Genomic DNA, 19,010 nt, shown 5'->3' on the forward strand with positions numbered 1-19,010 from the left:
CAAAAATCAACAAAACACGATTTTTGCAGCCTTCTTTTCTGCCGTTTCTTGTATTTTAAAAAATTCCAGGAGCCTAAAAATTGGAATCTATCAACTTCAGTCAGAATACTAGGATTTAATCTCTAGCGCCTTGTCTTTTGTTTTTCTGAGCCTGGACCTTTGAGTGCGACAGGAAGAAAGGACATGGGCCCTTTTCAACCTGAAGAGGGGATGAGTTACTTTCGCTGCTCATAAACACTGGAAGGGCCCCTCTCCAGGCTTGCACTCATAGCGCCCCTTCGCTGACCCAGAGATTATGGGGCCCAGATGCTGCGGCAGGGTAGGAGTAAACATAAATCATACAAACGGGTGAAAGTTGGCGCTTCCGCCGCCACAATCCCAGCAAAGAAGCCAGCACATCCTACAAGGAGGATTCTCAGGCCCTTGGGGGAAAGCTGCGCGCCCGGAACCTTTGTATACGGGCTTTCCCAAACCCGGAGCTCTTGGGTGTCGCACGGCGGCCGGCAGGAGCCGGTTGCTAAGGCGACGCCTGCGAAGATGGCTGCGGCGGTTTCGTCGGGTTCTGACAGCGGCCGAGCTGAAAGGTGAAGGCAGGGATCCTCGAGGTCTCCTTTCCTACAAATGTAAAGAGGGTGGCCTGGTCCCCGTGATCTGGGCTCCTGCAGTTCTTGAAAAGCGCTGGCTTTTTGGTAGAGATCAAATGGGGAAACTGAAGCCCTTCTTTGGGGGTGGGGAGGAGGGATGGTTGTCGAAGTCACTGCGCCAGTGGTGGAGCCTGAACTTGGACCCAGACGTTCTATACAGAGCTCCACACACATCTCCCTCTCAGAGACCAGCATCCTCAAAGTTTTCTTCCCCTTCCTTGGTACTCCTCAACTTTTTCCCTCCTGTCCCAGCAATGAGGCCAGTTCGAAATGGCTGGATGCGCACTACGACCCCATGGCCAACATCCACACCTTTTCCTCCTGCCTGGGTGAGTCCTCGAGAGCTGGAATCTGGGGAGACGGGGGAGTCAGATATGGTTCTGTAGTGAAAAGCCTCTGGGATTCAGAGACCCTGGCTCATGGCCCTTTTGTGTTTTCCAGCGCTGGCAGATTTGCATGGGGACGGGGAGTACAAGGTAAGCGTAACACCCTAGCAGAAAGAGAATTGGGGGAGAAATACCAGAATTGAGATTTCCTGGTGGTTGCAGAGAAGCTCAGCATAAATCTGTAATTCATGGGTACTCTAATAAAGCACATTTAATGTTAAATTTTATCTTTATGTGGAAGGTGAAGAGAACCATAGATTTCATAATACAAACTGCGGAAAGTAAAGCAGAACAATTGTTGCTGGGGATTTAACTAAGACAAAGCCTCCTAATTTTGTTAATTTGACATCATTCTTTGTTGGAAGGGCAAGCACATCTTTTGGTTGTATGCCAGGTGTTAGAATGTGGAGAAGTAGAAGAGACTTGAAGTGACTTTTATGTTTATCAAGAGGGCAAAGATTTTAATTGTTGAAGCTGGATGATAGGTATTTGGGGGTTTGTATATGACTGAAAAGTTTCCATACTAAAAAGGATCAAATTTAAATATAAAGAGAAATAAATGTGAATAAAGAAATAAAAGTTTTAAAGGCCAGGTGTTGTAAAAAAGGTTGAAAAAATATATTGGGCTTAAGAAAGGAAGTTAACATATACTGAGTGTCCATTTCTGGATAAGACCCTCTTTGAGGCGTTATCACATACACAGATACTATTGATCCCCATTTCGTTAATGGAAAATGGAGTCAGATAGGCTAAGTTTACTGAGTTTGTAAGAAGCTGCAGACCTGGATCTGTCAGTTTCCAAGTTACGTGTTTGTTCCGCTACAGCTCAAGCTTCGTCTTGGGCAGTGAACCCACTAGGGGCGTATTAGGTGGGCAGCTAAAAGATAACCTAGGGATCATACCCTACATGGGGATTACAGTAGGATTTGGTGCCTTTGCCCCCAAATTCCTAGCTGTAAAGCATTCAGCGATTCAACAAGCATACAGTGAGTGAGCCCCTACTGCGTGTCAGGCACCGTGCAGACACTAACTCAGAAATGAATCAGTACACAGTGGGGAGGAAATACAGACACTCTCCTTAATTCATCCATGATATCGACTGAACACCTAGTGTGTGCTTGGTGGTGGGGTTACAGCAGTGAAAGGTAGAGAAATCAGACCCACTAACTCATGTGACATGTTAAATGCTTTGGTGCGATAACTTTTTTAATGACTAGATTGTTTACTGTTGAGTCCCAGCACATAGTCCAGTGCCTGGCGCAAATTAGGCGCTTGATAAATATTTGTGGGGTAAAGGAATGGGTGCTAAAGTAGAATATGTGGAAAGTATTGTGTGACCACCAGTGGGAGAAGAATGAGATCTATCTGGAGAGGCCGTAACACGTGAAGTAGGCGTTGAAAGATGAATGAAGTATATCAAGAAAGCACCGGAGAAAAGAGGCGAAAGGCAACCAAACATGACAAGCAGAGGCACAGAGAGGCTTGGAAGTTCTTTGCACATTTGGAAAGAATAAATTTGGAATTAGGAAGTTGAGGCCAGTGTAAAATAGTCGTTAAGACCACTGGCTTTGGAGTTAGACCTAAACAAGTTCCAGTCCCAGTTCTGCCACTTACTAGCTGTGTGGCTTTTACTCACGTGGCTAAACCACCGCTTCCTCTGTGGTGTGGCTTGGGGGCTAATAGTAGTACCTCCCTCAGAGGCTGTCGAGAGCATTTAGTGAAGTTCCTGGTGTGGCTCCTGGCACACTGTGCATGCTCAGAATCCACACGTTCTGTGCAGCCTCTGTTCTGTCTGGAGCACAGTGTGGATGGGAAGGTGATGGGAAACAAGTTGGGAACCAGATCCGGGGGCCTGGAAGGCCTTGGTCAGGAGAGTGGGCTTGCACAGCACCTGCAGTGGCCTGGAGGATGGGTTGGAAGCTGAAAAGTAGAGACCGAGGGGCTCGGTTCTGCCCCTGCGTCTCCAGTGCATATCTGCTCCGTGTGCTGGCCTCTGCTTCCTTAGTTCTGCTCCCATTTGGAAGTCAGGCCTCAGAAGCCCAGAGACGAATTTCAGCACCCCACTGGCCTCGGCCACTGTGCCATTGTCTAGAATAGTGCCTGGCATGGAGCAGGCCCTGAAAAAAATGTTTACTGAATGAACAATGAAAATGTCAGCTGCCATCTGCTCTGCACTAGCACTTACCAGGCTCTTTCATTCATTACTCATTTGATTTTTACTACAAGTGCCATAAAGTAGATATTTCCATTTGTCTGGTGGGAAAAATGAAGCTTGGGAAGCTTAGTCAACTTTCCTGAGGTCACAGAGCTCGCGAGCCTCACTGCAAAGCGCTTGTTGTCACCCTCCTCTCCCCACGGACACTGGAGTGGGAGGAAATAAATGTACATCAGCAGAAAGACTTAGCCCAAGAAGTTCGGGGTTAAGATCTTTAGACCCTGAACCTGGAGTAAGCCAGCCTCTCTCTGCAGCTGGTGGTGGGGGACCTTGGCCCCGGCAGGCAGCAGTCCAGTCTGAAGGTGCTCAAAGGACCCAAGGTGCTGACCGAAAGCCCCCTACCTGCACTACCGGCTGCTGCTGCCACCTTCCTCATGGATCAGCACGAGCCCCGGACTCCAGCTCTGGCACTGGCCTCTGGCCCTTGTGTGTATGTGTATAAGAATCTCAGGCCCTACTTCAAGTTCACCCTGCCCCATTTGCCTTTAAACCCCCTGGAACAAGATCTTTGGAACCAGGCCAAGGAGGTAAGTGACATGGGGGACAAGAAGGCAAAGATGGCGGCCACCGGCTCATCCTCGTTCTTTGCCTGGCTCTGGAGCTCACAGGTATTACCTTCTTCCCCTGCTGTTGCAGGACCGGATCGACCCCTTGACCCTGAAGGAGATGCTGGAGGGCATCCGGTGAGAGCCCACCTTCCCCTTCGGACGCCTCAACCCCTCCCTCCACCTGCCCCACTCTGGCATCCCAGAGCTCCCGGTCTGACCCCAGGGCCCTGTTCCTCAAACTGCCATGATCGCCCCTCTCCTTGCAGGGAGAAGGCAGAGGTGCCTTTGTCTGTACAGTCGCTCAGGTAAGGGTCCCCTGGAGAGCCAATGTTCTGGAAGCTCTCCGGGGGGCGGGGGGGGGGCAGGGAGTGGCCCGCAGAGGGCAGCCAGGCCTGGGCATGCAGATGCCAATTCTCTCTTTGGCCAGGTTTCTGCAACTGGATCTGAGTGAAATGGAGGCATTTGTGAACCAGCACAAATCCAAGACCCTCAAGCGTCAGGTAATGCCCCTTCTCTTTTTATTTCCCTGTAAAAAAGATGCATAATTTCCTACAACCATGTAACATCAGTAGTAAATTCTACAACCGAACTCGACTAGTTTCACTCTGCAGCTTCCGTTCCAACCCGTGCCGCAGGGATGCAGTGGCAAAGCAGCACGTAGGGCCTGCTCCTTCTCAGTTAACAGTGACAGCTTCGAACAGAACTATAGTTGTAGAGCTATGTATAGAACTTGAAGGCAAAAGTGATATATTCTCATTAGAGAGGATTTGGGAAATAAAGAGAAGTATAAAGGAGAAATATAAGTGACTCTAATCTCACTACCTAGAGGTACTCGATCTTACTGTTTTTGGTGTATTTCCTTCATAAATATGCTTTTATAATATATCCTGCTTCCCCTGAGTGCATAACATTATATAGCAAGCATTAACGAGTCTTTAAGAACTCCACTTGAGGGGCAGGTGGGGCCGGGGAAAGTCATGAGGGAAAATGGAGACAACTGCACTTGAACAACAATTTTAAAAACTCACACACAAAAAAGAACTCCACTTTTAATGGCCTCTTGGTTAGTTCATTAATTATTCATTATTTCATTCAAGGTTTATGTAACTACTCACATGCAGTCGTTGAACCAGAAATGTGTCCATTTTATTCACTTCATATTTTTTCTTAGTTACAATTTTTTTAATAGATAATTTTTTTAAAGATTTTATTTATTTATTTATCTTTAGAGGAGAAGGAGAGAGGGAAAGAAACATCAATGTATGGTTGCCTTTTGTGCGTCCCTTGCTGGGAGTTGGCCTGCAGGGAACTGGACTACAACCCAGGCATGTGCCCTGACTGGGAATTGAACCGCGATCCTCTAGTTCGCAGGCCCGCGCTCAATCCACTGAGCTACACCAGCCAGGGTTCTTAGTTACAATTTTAATGGCTTTATTGTTGAACCTATTTACTGATGGACTCGAGTGGTCCCTGACCTAAAGGCTGACCCTTAGTCCAGGACTGATGCCCGGAGCTGTTCTCTGCAGATTAGAAAGCTCCATGGGAGCCACCATGTTGCCTAACACAATCCGCAGCCTCTGGCTGGTCTCAGACCAGTTCTGTGAGAAACTCTGTTCCCTCCTGCTGACCAGCAGCTCAGACCCACAGCTGCCAGTGCCTCTGAGCACTTCTGAAATCAGGAAGTGAGCTGTTGCTCTTGGGTGCAGTTGAGGGGCGGGGGAGTCTTTCCACGGGCACATCACGCTTACCTGACTGAGCATCACTGAGTTCCATGCTTCTGTAACCTTTCTCCTTATGCTTGGCTTTGAGGATGATTCCCCCTTGTTCATCTCAAAGATAGTAGTTAAATGAGCAGCTTTATCCAAAGAAACATTTTGGTCCTGCTAAATTATTTCCATAGGAGAATTTTCTGAAAAGGGGGATCATTCCTTCTCTTTTGTTTTCTCTCCTATTGCAATTACAGAAGGAACAAGTGCCTGCTGTAGGAGTTACAGGGAAGCACGATGAAGAAATTAAAAGTCACCTGTGGTCTCAGTGTCCAGGGAGAACTGGTGTTTGTGTTTAAGGGTTTAGCCTTTCAGCATGTTTTTCTGTTCATATATTTTTTAAACTGGGATCATACTGATATAACTTGTTTTTTCTCTTAACGCGTGAGAAGTATTCTCCCCATCATCGGATCTTCCTTTAAGATGTGATTTTTTTTAAATGACCGCATGGTTTAGGATCCTGTGGATATTTCATAATTGACTTAGATCATCTTATTTTTTTTGAAAGTTAGGTTTGTTGCAATAAACACCTCTGTACATAAATATCCTTTTGCATCTCTGATACTCTTCCTCTGGTTTTACCCTCTTCCTTCCCATGGTGTCCTGGGGCATCTGGGGGGAGTGGAGTGCGGGGTGGGGACCGGCAGGTGACCCCCAGAGTCCCTCTGCAGACAGTCATCACCGCCATGACCACCTTAAAGAAGAACCTGGCTGACGAGGATGCTGTGTCCTGCTTGGTGCTGGGCACTGAGAACAAGGAGCTCCTGGTGCTGGACCCGGAGGCCTTCACCATTTTGGCCAAGGTCAGTGTGGGGCCTGACCCTGGAAACACCGGAAGCCCAAGCCGCACTCTGCCCTCTGTTCTGCCACATCTCCTGCGCCCAGTTCTTGGGAAAGCGTATTCACTGTAGACAAATCATAAGACACAGATAAGCATAAAGAAAAACATATATCCAGAAATCCCACCACCCACAGATATCTCCTATTAAAGTTTCATCATATGTCTTTTCTGACAGTTTCATGTTTAGAACATAACTTTTTTTTCTTTCTTTCTTTTTTATTTTATTTTACAAAAACGGCCTTGTAGTGCAGGGCCGTGTAACCTCCTCTTTTCACGCAGTGGTAGCGCATCTGTTTCCACGCCCACCTTTCCAGCGGCCACACAGTGGCCATTGTACAGATGGGCCTGACTCTGACACCTGTTGTATCTTTATTTTATTTTTTAAAAAATTTTATTTATTTATCTTTAGAGATGAAGGGAAGGAGAGAAATATCAATGTATGGGTGCCTCTCATGAGTCCCCTGCTGGGAACTGGCCTGCAACCCAGGCATGTGCCCTGACCGGGAATCGAACCATGATCGTGTGGTTCGTAGGCCTGTGGTCAATCCACTGAGCTATACCAGCCAGGGCTACCTGTTGTATCTTTAAATTGTTCTCAGTATCCACTGTTACTAGCACCACAGTGACAGGCTTTCTTGCCCAGGCATCTTTGCATGCTCATCTAAATATTTCCTTAGGATGCGTTCCTTAGACGTGGCATAGTTTAGCCAGAAGTGTTTGCCGCGTGTTGCCAAGTTTCTCTCTGGAAAATCTGAACTAGTTAAACTGACCAGCAGGGTGTGTAAGTGAGGAGGTTGGGACTTTAGACAAGGAACCAGCTTTAAGGAGTGGGTTCCTTCAAGGTAGGGAAGGAGTGGGGCTCCAGAGAAATCGGGATGTTGGTACCTCCTCTTCGCAGATGAACCTACCTAGCGTCCCTGTCTTCCTGGAGGTTTCTGGCCAGTTCGATGTAGAGTTCCGGCTTACCGCTGCCTGCCGCAACGGCAACATCTGTGTCCTGAGAAGGTAGCCACGCGTGGCCTCCGAGGCCAGAAGGGACGCCTCAGATACCTGGTGGTTTCAGGGGGTTGCGAGATGAGGAGGGGCCTGGGGGCTGGAATTTGGGAAAGGGAGGAGAAGGTCACAGAGGCTGAACCAGGAGCATGGGGTATCTGGAGGCCTGTAGACTGCGCTGGCAAAGCGCGAGACTGGGCTGGTGGCTGTGACCCGTGAGCAATGGGATCAGAAAATGCAAGAAATAAAAATGTCTCTCATAATCATTATATTACTTTGTAGCGTAGTAGTTTGATACTCCTTATACAACATTCATTTTTAATTCAGAAATATTTTTGAGCACCTAAGTAAGTGTTGAATAAGGTACTGAGGAAAAAAATAAACATGGCTTCTGCCCTCATGGGAAGATAGATACTGAAGTCAGCAAACCAAGATAATATTGCAAATTGGATGTGCTCAGTGGAGGAAAAAATACAGGCTCAATGGGAAAAATAATGGGGTCAGGGTGGTTGTGCTGATGACTTGAAGACGAAGAAGGAGCTAGTCATTCAAAAAGCACAGAGAGTGTTGTAGGCAGAGGCCTTGCGCAGACTCAAGGTGGGAGACGCTGGCATGTGCTGCTTGAGGGGCGGGGGGGCCCGAGGAGGGTCCACAGAGGCCACGCAGAGACCCGGTTGGCTTGTGCAGGACTGGTTAGGACATGGTAAACGTTTTGGATTCTGTCTGAAGTGCAGCGGAAAGCTGCTATGGAATCTTGATCAGAAGAATGACAGGATGCATTTACATCTTTGAGATTCTCTGCTGCGTAGAGTGCAGATTTGAAGGAGGCCCAGAGACCAGTGGGAGACTCAGGTGACTCGGGAGCTGGGATGTGATGCTGGCCTAGGCTTGGTGAGGAAGAATAGCGGGCCATAGCCTGTGATTGGCAGGCAGGCACTCCACTTACTTTCTGGGTAAGACAAATTAAGATCCCGAGGCCAGGAAGTGGAGACCGTGCATCTACACAGAGCAGTGCCTCGTGCTCTTCTGGTAAATTACTCAGCTGCCCAAGTCTGCTAGCCCTCGTTCTGGCCGCACATGCTGTAACCTGTTAACTGCCAGGTGACCATATAGATCACTATACTGAAGGCGGGAGGGACACCAGGAAGGAGAATGCACTTCATGTTACCCAGGTCATGCAGCTAGTAGGTGGTACAGGTGGAAATAATACCGTGGTCATCTGCTTTGGGGCCAGGCTTCCTTCCAGGATAGTCTGTGGGGCTTGGAAAGAAGAGAGTCAGCCAGGGAAGGAGGAAGTGTTGCCCTGGGCTGGGAGAGTCTGTCTTTACTCCTCAGGGACTCCAAGTGCCCCAAGTACTGCATCGAGCTGAGCGCCCAGCCTGTGGGGCTTGTCCGGATCCACAAAGTCCTGGTGGTGGGCAGCACCCAGGACAGCCTGCATGGCTTCACCCACAAGGTGTGGCCTTTGGGCAAAGAACCACCCCCATGCCTCCACCCGTGTCTCCCAGGTCCCCCTAGCAGGCGGGTCCTTCTGGTGTCCCCCACCCAGCAATTCCAGCCACCTCCTTTCTATTCTAACCCCTAAGGCCCGGGAATAAACTTGGCTGTCCCCTCCTCCACCCCAGGGTAAGAAGCTGTGGACAGTACAGATGCCTGCAACTATCCTGACCATGAACCTCATGGAGCAGCGCTCTCGGGGCCTGCAGGCTGTCATGGCTGGGCTGGCCAATGGAGAGGTCCGCATTTACCGTGACAAGGCCCTGCTTGACGTCATCCGCACCCCGGTGAGCTGCTGACCCCGTGTCCCTCCCCCACCTCTAGAGCTGCTTAGCTGCCTCCTGATTCTACTCCATCTGCCACCCCTGACTTAGTGTAGTTCAAAACCAGGTGTGTTTTTGACCTTTGTCAAAAACACTTGGTGAGTACCTCCCATGCACAGCCCACTGTATTGAGGTGCGATAGAATAAAGACTAAATCCTTGCCTTCAGGGAGCTCACTGTCCAAGGTGACAGTGAGAGACACAGCTAATTAGCCAGCCAGAGACACAGCTAATTCAAATAACAAGGCAGACAGAAGCCAAGTGCTGAGAAAGCACAGAGCAGACTGAGTAACGGTGGGGACAGGGGGCAGGTAAATGGGGTGGAACTCACAGGACGCTTCATAGGGCAAGTGACAATTCAGCTGGCAAAATGGAGGAACAGCATTCCAGACAGGGAACAGCATGAAAGAAGGCTGAGAGGCATGGGGGCTCTTGCCTAAGAAATCCAGATAGTTTGATGAGCTTGGACCAGAGTTTTTCAAACACTAAGTTGTGAGTCATTAAATCAGTTTAATGGGTCACAACCAGCAACATGTGGAACTTTTACATGAACGTACGTACAAAGGGTCCTACGTCACAATAGAAGGTTTGAAAGAAGCTGCTGTGAAGGCAGGTGTTGCGTGGGCTGGGAGGAGGTCAAGGGTAGAGAACTGACAGGAAAGGCAGGTTAGAGTCAGATGTGGGAGGGGACAGGGAGGACACACCCATTCACTGGAGGTTTTCTACAAGAGAATCGACACTCTCATGTTGGTGCTTTGCAAAGGCAGCAAAGGCAGCGGTGTGGAGGACAGACTGGGGAGAAGGGCTAGGTCAGGAAGCTGGGCCCGAAAGCCCAGTGATGTTTAGTCTGCAACCGGCCATGGTGGTGACGCTGGAAGGAAGGTTAGAGGTCGAGGAGAGGTGTCAGAGGCAGCGTTGCCCCAGTCCTCGCCTCTCATCTCACCCATTGTGTCATTTCTGGGGTCCCCCAAGCTATCCCTCTACCCCCCGTTTTGTTGTCTTCTCCAAAACATTTTCCCAAATGAACTCTAGCATCTCCGCCGTAGGATGCAGTGACCAGCCTTTGCTTTGGCCGCTACGGGCGGGAAGATAACACCCTCATCGTGACTACGAGAGGTGCGGGGGTCAGACCTGGTGAGGGTTTTCCGGTTGGGAGTGAAGGGGACAGGCCAAATCCTGGGACAGAGAGGAGGTGGGTGTGAGGCACAGGAGGACCTGGGTGTGGAAAGCAAGGCTGGCAGACACCGGGGACAGTTCATCCAGCATCCTCAGCGCCTGCCACAGCGCCAGGAACACCACAGTGCTCGACGAGGAACTGTGAGAAGAGTGAACTAATGGTAGGAGATGATTTAGACAAACTTCACTCCTTCCAGAAACTCAGAGTCTCGGCTTCGAGACAGACACGTACAGAAATGGGTCTGTGAGGCCCACTGGGGAAGGAAGATCAGAACTGGGGGTGTGACCAGGGAGGACAAAGCTGTTTCTCTCCATCCTCTTCCCTAGGCGGTGGACTGATGATCAAGATCCTGAAGCGAACAGCAGTGTTTGCAGACGGGGGAGGCGAGGTGGGCCCCCCACCAGCTCAGGCCACAAAACTCAATGTGCCCCGAAAGACCCGGCTTTATGTGGATCAGACACTGCGAGAGCGGGAGGCTGGCATCGGTGAGGCTCAGGCCAGGCTCCCGATTTTCTTCCCCTGCCCTGAAGCAGCAAAAGCCGGGTGAATGCTGCTGGGGGGCCCTGGGCAGTGGGATGACACCGAGGCCTTGGTGAACTGGGTGGGTTTGGTGCCCTGGTTGTCCAGGGACAGCCTGGGAGGTGGGAGGTGCCACACCTGTTGGCAGGAGCCCTTGGAATTTGGAGAAGTGGCTAGATCCAGGAATTCTCATGAAAGAAGTCTAGTTTGACCAAGGTCCTTCCTTTTCCTATTGAGTTTTCCTGTTCATTTATTCGTTCCGTACCTGTGATTATCAGGCCTGTGCCAGGTGCCTGCCTGAGGATCCCAGGTGAGCGGCCTGCCTGCGAGAGCGGGCAGAGCTTTGGAGAGGGCGACGTTGGACTTCACCCCAAAGGGCGATTACGAGTCTGAGAGCCAGAGGGTTGGGGAAGGGCGGTTTAGGCAGAGGCTGGGTGGGGCGCAGGGCCCTGCCTGGGTGCAAGCAGCGTGGACCGGGGAGCTGTGGGTGCGGTGCAGGAAAGCTGAGTGGCCAGAGGGAGGCCTCGAGAGCAGTCAGTGGTAGCTTCGAAAGGGCCTAGAGTGCAAACCTAAAATGCGTTCGTTTAATTTAGGTAGTGGGAGCTGGGGAAGAAGTGAAGCAGGAAAACGCAGTAACTCAACCAGCTCTGTCTTAAAAGGGGATCTTGCTTGCAGTTTAAAGGTAAATTAGAGGATAAAGAAAGTAACAGGCTGGTGTAGCCTATAGAATCTGAGAAAAGCGATTGATAGATTAGAGAAGTAATTAGGAAATTCTCTAAGGTTACCAAATGTGAAATATGCAAAAATCAATAGTTCCCGTGTATATGAATAGTAACCAGTTAGAAAATATAATGGAAAGTCTCCATTCACAATGGCAAGGAAATTTCTAGAAATAAACTTGACGCCCTGGCTGATGTAGCTCAGTGGACTGAGCGTGGGACTTCGAACCAGAGGATCGTGGTTCGATTCCCAGTCAGGGCACATACCTGGGTTGCAGGCCAGTTCCCGGCAGGGGACACACGATACATTGTGTGTCCTCGGCAGAGGCAACCATACATTGATATTTCTCTCCCTCTCTCCTTCCCTTCCCCTCTAAAGATAAATAAATAAAAATATTTTTTTAAAAAAGAAATAAACTTGACAAGAAGACTTATAAAGTCTGATAAAGGAAATTATAAAACTCCTCTGAAGAACATAAAAGGTCACCTGAAACGAGATTTTTCAGGTCTCGGGGTAGCAAGACCTAGTGTAATGCTGTGGATTAATTAACAGTCTCTAAAATTAATCAAGAAACAGCAAAGGGACAGTTCAGCCCCACTGGGATTTGCTTTGAGGACTTGACCAATGATCCTAACAGTAAATCTCAGGGATTTGGGGGAAATAAGAATGAGGGAACTTAGCCGGTCACTGGAATGAACTGTGAAGCTGTGGGAATTTGCAGCTGTGATATCGATGTGGGAATTGATGGAGCTCAATGGCACATTTAGGAAGTCCAGAAACAGACCCTCGAGTATCTGGGAGCCAGTATGAATTCCCCATAATTAGTGGGGAAGAAGAGACTGTCCACAAAACGTAATTAGGACAACTTGCTTCCAGGAAAAAAAAAATGTAGGACTCTACCTCACACCAAACACAAAAATTAATTCTGGATAAATTACAAATAAACTGTAAAAGTACTAGAGTTAAAAGGAAAGGTTAAAACAGAATGGCAGAAAGCACCTCACACAAAGTCAAGGACAGACCAGCAAACCCAGGTGCTAAATATGGAAAGGAGTGGCCATGGGGGCTGCGGGCTGCTCCGCAAAGGGCTTTGAGGACAAGAATCATCCGACCCTGACAAATGACGGTGTAAGGGGTGAGTCTGGTGACCAGAGAGGCAGAACGCCTGCTGGATGTAGGGAGGTGAGCTCGGTTACTGTGGTGTGGAATTTGAGGTGGTGATGGGGCATCCAGGTGCAGGTGACCACTGACCGTTGGAAACAGGAGGCTGCCCCAGGGGCTGAGCTGCTGGCCATGCCCCATCCAGTGTGGTCATGGGCAGGCCCAGAGTGGGGCACCAAGGACCCAGCAGTAGTGAGTCCCTGCAGTCAGGAGCTTGCATTGTTTCTCTTTGGGGTGGTCACAGCTGGGGCAGGATGTGAATTGGCCAGGAGGAAGAAGAGGACCTAGGACAAGACTCAAGGAAACCCCAGTCCTTATGTTGGAATGGGAGGAGCCAGCAAAGGACACAGGTTGTGTGGGCAGCGGGGTGGTAGGGGAGCCAGGAGGAGGAAGCAGGGCGTGAGCCAGCATCCAGGGTCGTCAGGAGCCTGGGCTGTTGGACCTTAGCCCTCCCTTTCCCCATACGCTCAGCCTCTGCAGACCCTGCCCAGTGTACCCTCCTCTTGCACTCTCCCTGCCCCCTCCCCCCACCCCTCCCCCCTGCCTGGCCTTCCCACCTTCAGTGTCAGCCCTTTGTGTCTCCTCAGCCATGCACCGGACCTTCCAAACCGACCTCTACCTGCTGCGCCTCCGGGCCGCCCGTGCCTATGTGCAGGCGCTCGAGTCCAGCCTGAGCCCCGTGTCTGCCACAGCCCGGGAGCCACTCAAGCTGCACGCCGTGGTGAGCACCCAGGTGTGGGGCAGTGGGGGCAGCAGCCTCAGGGCCAGAGGGGTAGAGGTCAGGGAACCCTTCAGCCCCAGGGCCAATTCCAAGCCAACTAGGACCTGTGCCCCTTCTCACCTTCCCATGGGCTCAGGCACTGAGTCTCCTGTCCTCCTTTGTGAGCACGCTCACCTTCCTCTCCTGTGCTGCCCCCTCCCTGCGGCTGGCTGCAGAGGGGCCTGAGCTCAGCCCCTCATTCCATCTGTGCCTCAGACAAGCCCCCAGGTGTAGGGCAGGGTGCACAAGTAGTCACCTTGGGGTGTTTCTTCCCAGCAGCCTGGAGAGGCTCTTCCCCCATGACACAGGGAAGGGAGCCGTCCATTTCAGTAACTATGGGCAGCCCAAGGTGGTAGGGCTGCCCCGTACAGGAGGGGACATCCTGAGGCTTGCACAGGCACAGGGTGTGGGGGTCCAGCAGGGAGCCCCTGCACTCTGACACAGGTGGCCTCAGGGTCATCAGGGCTCCAAGCACTTCTAAATGGATCCCTTAGGTGTGCCATCTGTCCCAACCGGGTTTCTGATTTCTCTTTCCCTAAAGAAAGTGGACAGGTATAGAGAGGAAGAAGTTACAGAGTAGCTGAGGGTAAGGGGGAGGAAATAAAGTCATTGCGGCCCCTGCAGGGGAAGAGGAGAGGTGAGCCAGGCCCTGGGAAAGGGGCAGGGCCCTGGTCAGGACACAGCCGGTGGGGACCTGGGGCCTGTGTCCTGAGGCCAGCTCTGCCTCTGACCAACTCGCCGAGTTGCCTCTCACAATCCCCTTCCCCTCCCTGGACCTTTGATGATTCCTCTACCCACTGGAGCCAACCTTCTGGGCATCTCTAGCTTCTGAGGGGCAGAGGAACAATGCATTAGAACAGCTGGAGGAGGGTGACTCTAGGAGGAAGCCGGCAGGCAGGGCCAGGGTGCTGGGTCCTAAGGGCTTTCCCCACCCACTGCACCCTGTCCACAGGTTCAGGGCCTGGGCCCCACTTTCAAGCTCACGCTGCACCTGCAGAACACCTCGACAGCCCGCCCCATTCTGGGGCTGCTGGTCTGCTTCCTGTATGACGAGCTGCTCTACGCCCTGCCCCGGGCCTTCTTCAAGGTACTTGACCCACCTCCCTGAGACACAAAGCAGGGTGGGGCCTGATTAAAGGCCCACAAAGCCTCCACCAGGTGGGAGGTGAGGGCTGGCAGGTGGCTGCAGCCCCAGGTCAGGCCAGGACACGGCAGGGGCCTCTGGGAGAGCACCCAACACCTGCCTCAGCTGCCTCACCCCAGCCACACAGGGAGTGCTAGGAGGAGGGCTGTGCCTGGGTTCCTCCTGTGCCTCTCCCAGAAGCCCACTGGTGCTGGGGGGTCCGGGAGCCACTCTGCTTCACAGCCACTCCTGCAGCGGCTGTGGGGGGGCCTGTCTCCACCTCAAGGAGAATTTCCCACAGAGTGAAGGGCCTGGTTTTCCTGGGCCCTGGGGGCTGATTTATTAACCTCTTTGTCCCCACACTTAGGTCCCCTTATTGGTGCCAGGGCTCAGCTACCCCCTGGAGACCTTTGTGGAGAGTCTCAGTGACAAGGGCGTCTCGGACGTTGTCAAGGTGGGCCACTGTCGGTGCTGCTTGGGGAGGACAGTGGGTGTGAGTGTGGACAAGGCCCCAGGGTGATCCTGGGTCAGTCGGGGTGGGTGTCCACGCAGCAGACGCTTCCCCGTCCCGTTTGACTGAGCCCTGGTGGCCTGTCCTTAGGGCCAGTGCAGACCAGGCCAGGCTTGGCCTTTGCAAGGGGCAGGGGCTACTGGGCACAAACCCCTGCTGCCATGGGCACCTCCTCCACAGGTGCTGGTGCTTCGAGAAGGCCAGAGTGCACCCCTGCTGAGTGCCCATATCAACATGCCTGTGAGCGAGGGGCTGGCAGCTGCCTGACCCCCGGGCTGGTATTAAAGGCCCTTCAGAACCGGCACCGGGAAAATCCAGCCCCTTCCACCGAGCTGGGCAGGATCAGTGGCCCAAGCCCATTCCCTGCACAGCAGGGTATGGGGCATCTGCTTCCCTCTGCTCCCCCAAGCTGTCCTTTCTCACCGTCTCTACTGTGGGTGACTTACTGCAGCAGGTCAATGAGTGCCCTGGAGGTTCAGCTCCTTTCCCCTCAGGGAGATGCAAGCATTGGCTTGCTGGGCTCCTCTGCGCTCCTCTGCGATCCTCACTTTCCTCCAGAAACCACACCCGGGTCCAGAGGAAGAGCTCTGAAGCGGTCAAGGTGAGATGAGGGGCGGAGGCCCAGATCTCCCACCGCTCGTTGCTGCTGCTGGCTCAGGCCGGGATTGGCCAGGGCCTGGCCTGGGAGAGTCAGAGGCTTTTCTTGGGTGAGACTGAGCCCCTTGTTGCTCCCCAGGGTTCCAGAGGCTTGGCTGCTGCCAGTTCAGCTTGCAAGAAAAACCCATGCTCTGATCTCCCCTCATGGGTTGAGCAAGGGGTTCTTTCTCTTCAGGGTCCCCAGAGACTGTAGCTGCCTCCCCACACAGGGCTTTTCTGAAATATTGGGCTCAAAGCCTCAAGCCTGTGATGCCCCACGCAGAGACCACAGAGTGTCCACGCAGAGAGCTAGTGGCCCCACCCCTGCCTGGGTCCAGAATGGGCACCCAGAAGAGGAAGGCTCCGCTAGACCAAGAGAGTGTTGTCGGGGCACAGCAGGAACATTTCCAGAGCCCTGGGGAGGTGGCACGGGAGGCGGAAGCCCAGAACTACCGATCAAGATGTGCTTCTACACCCTGGAGCCCAGAGCACTCGTGTGAGTGGCAAGTTCACTATAGCAGTGGCTATAGTGTGAGAGAATTAGCTGGAAAGGTGCAGACCAGAGGCCCAAGTGAGGCAGAAGACCAAGCAAAGGCGCGTGTTTAGACCACAAAGGGCCGGAGACCCACAATCCCAGCCAGTTTGCCTGGCCCACCTCAAGGTACCCTGGTAGGCCACCCGTGAGCCAGCAGCCCTGTTCCTGGAGGACCTGTAGCTTCCCCCCTGACCAGGAATAACCTAGTGTGTGGTGACAGCTCAGGCTGTGGCCAGTAACCGAATCCCTGGGGACTGCAGTCTCCTCCTGTGTAAAATGAGGCAGTTAGATCGGCTACAGTTGTAGTATCCTGTGAGCTTGGCAGCCCCTCCGAGGGAAGTGAGGAGAGGTCTCCGGAAAGGGTGATGCAGGAATAACTGCAGAGCTTTTGCCCGGGAGGCCAAGGGCCCACGCTGCCAGCTGCCAGACAACCCCCGTACCCCAGACACAGTGAGGGCCTGGGGTAACAGCCTACAGCCACCCCCACCCCTGAGGAATGCATTCAGGGGCCAGGTTAAGAAAAGCAAGGCATCTAGACCAAAAAAGAGCCCACCCCGCTCTCTGTACAGTCCCCAGCTCACAGACGTAGACCCACTGGGCCAGGCAGAACTGGAGCAAGCAGGAGATTTGACCTGGAAATGGAAGGGCAGGTAGAAGGAGTGTCAGAGAGACTTGGATTAACCTGAAGAGCTTTCTGAGAGCTTCCTGGAGCAGGAAGGGCCTGCCCTGCACGGTGTGACCTCCTGTTGCTAGAGTTGTGTCACCAGGGCTGGGCTTTCACTGCGCAGGGTTGTTAAGCTGAGCCACGTGACCTTACAGTCCCTTTCACCCCAGTTACGTGATGGACCGTGCAAACTCGGAGCCAGACAGTTAGCTCTGGGACCTCTGCGTAGCTATCCACGAGGACGAGCTCGGAGAAACTGCCCCTGTGCCCAGCACCTACCGTGAATTCAACGATGTGATGCCACGTGCTGTTACCAATACCAAACCGCGGCGTGGTGGAACGCGTACAGAAAGCAAATAGGACATGAGGAGCAGTGCGCGGAACCCAGAGGCCTCGCTAGTTAGGGCTCCACACGGTGGTGCACATTAAGGATGAGGAGAGTTGGTGTCCTTTTAAAAAAAAGTATCTAAATCCATGTACCTACCCAATACTATGGAATAAGGCAGTTTAGAAGAAGGAAAGAGCCCCGCCCCCAGCACTGTGCCTTGCTCTAGTCCTTTTCCGTCATCTTAAGTGTCATATGCTTAGACTAGTCTTGCTTCATCAGTCTCAGATGCTACTTGTTGGCTCCGTCATAACAGATGAGGTTTTAGCCTTCTGTGACAGCACCCTGTCCCTTCCTCGTGTCACCAGTTTTTAGGTAAATCGACATTCACTGTTTGTGTTACAATTTATATTACTGTGTGAAAGATCATCACTGCAAGCCAAGAATTGGGCTGTAATTAGATTACTTTGAGGGTACTTTTTTATTTTTCTTGGAATTAATGACCCTGTTTTTTCCATTTGCTTACTTTTCTGTGTATACCAGTTGCTATTGTTCCTCTGCCCGGTCTGACAGTTCCTCTTTTTCTGGACCCTTGCCCTCACCCCAGCTGTGGGAAGACGGCTCCAGAACCGCCTCGGGGCCCTCTCCTGGGACCCGCAGCGCCGCGGTGGCCTGGGCTAGACCCTGTCCTGGCGCCATGTCTTCCGCCTCCATGGTTGTCACCCGCTCACCTGGTCAGGCCTTTCCACAGGGACCGTCTTTAAAAAGTGCTGGAGTCACCATGTAAGGCACTGTTGTCTAAAACTTTATTCGATTCATACATGTTTGTGACCGTTTGGGTCATACAATTTGATGTTGAAAACCATTTTCATGCAAGAAAATCCTTTTTAAGCAGTGCTCCCTTCTGGTTTTATTTTGGTGAATGCTGTTGAGCAGCTCTGTGTGAGTTTTGTGTGTGATCTCCACTTTCTCTGAGGTCCCACAATTCAGGACACACTTAACTGTGTGTGGTTATGTCGTCCTGGGGCTGGAGGCGTATGTCCTTCGCTTCCAGGAAGGTCCCTCCATTGCCCTGTTCTGCCTGGAGTTCCGAGTAAGTCCAGCATCTGATAAACCCAGAGAGAGCAGGACTGATCCTCTGATCTTCTTCTCAGTTTTTTTGTCCTGTTTTAGATTTTTATTTTTCAGCTCTTCTCTGAAATTGTCTTTACAATGCTGTTTTAATTCTTTTTGCTCTCTGTTTGGTCTTTAATTGTGGTGTCTTTTGAAGACACAGTAGAGCCAGCACCATCAGCTGGCAGTGTCCCGTCTGTAGACAACTTCAATGTCTACATCCTGTAGACAGCACAGGATGCGTTTTCCTGATGCTCACACGGAACATTTTCCAAGAGAGACCCCATTGTGAGCCATAGAACACACCCTAACCAGCGGAGCAGAATAGAAACCATGCAGTGTCTGCTGTCAGACCAGGATGGAGTTAACTGGGAAATTCAATTTCATGCAGAGGTCACTTTCCCCAGAATGACCTACAGGCTCAGTGGGCGCCATTCACAGTCTCAAAGTAGCTTTTACTGGGGAAACTTGACAAGCTGATTCCAAAACCTGCATAGAAGCGCAAGTACCAAGACTAGGTCTTAGGGGACTGTACACAGGGGCAGATAAAGTGA

The 19,010-nt window shown here is 51.7% G+C and overlaps 1 protein-coding gene across 2 annotated transcripts; it reads left to right on the plus strand.

Moving 5' to 3' along the window:
* The first annotated feature begins 394 nt into the window (after positions 1 to 394).
* Positions 395 to 19,010, plus strand: BBS1 (Bardet-Biedl syndrome 1). Of its 2 annotated transcripts, none has more exons than XM_037053300.1 (17): positions 395 to 584; positions 897 to 973; positions 1,086 to 1,120; positions 3,500 to 3,772; positions 3,882 to 3,928; positions 4,060 to 4,098; positions 4,221 to 4,293; positions 6,231 to 6,362; positions 7,299 to 7,405; positions 8,729 to 8,849; positions 9,019 to 9,177; positions 10,259 to 10,328; positions 10,716 to 10,874; positions 13,377 to 13,510; positions 14,502 to 14,636; positions 15,040 to 15,159; positions 15,364 to 19,010. In XM_037053300.1, exons 1-17 carry the CDS (start codon positions 538 to 540, stop codon positions 15,448 to 15,450), a joined length of 1,815 nt encoding a protein of 604 aa, XP_036909195.1. In that variant the 5' UTR covers positions 395 to 537; the 3' UTR covers positions 15,451 to 19,010. The 2 variants fall into 2 exon arrangements, with proteins under 2 accessions (XP_036909195.1, XP_036909196.1); XM_037053301.1 differs by having other exon boundaries at positions 15,040 to 15,126.

This window comes from Sturnira hondurensis, unplaced genomic scaffold, assembly GCF_014824575.4.
Source record: "Sturnira hondurensis isolate 20B ecotype Veracruz unplaced genomic scaffold, ASM1482457v3 Scaffold0007797, whole genome shotgun sequence".
NCBI lineage: Eukaryota > Metazoa > Chordata > Mammalia > Chiroptera > Phyllostomidae > Sturnira > Sturnira hondurensis.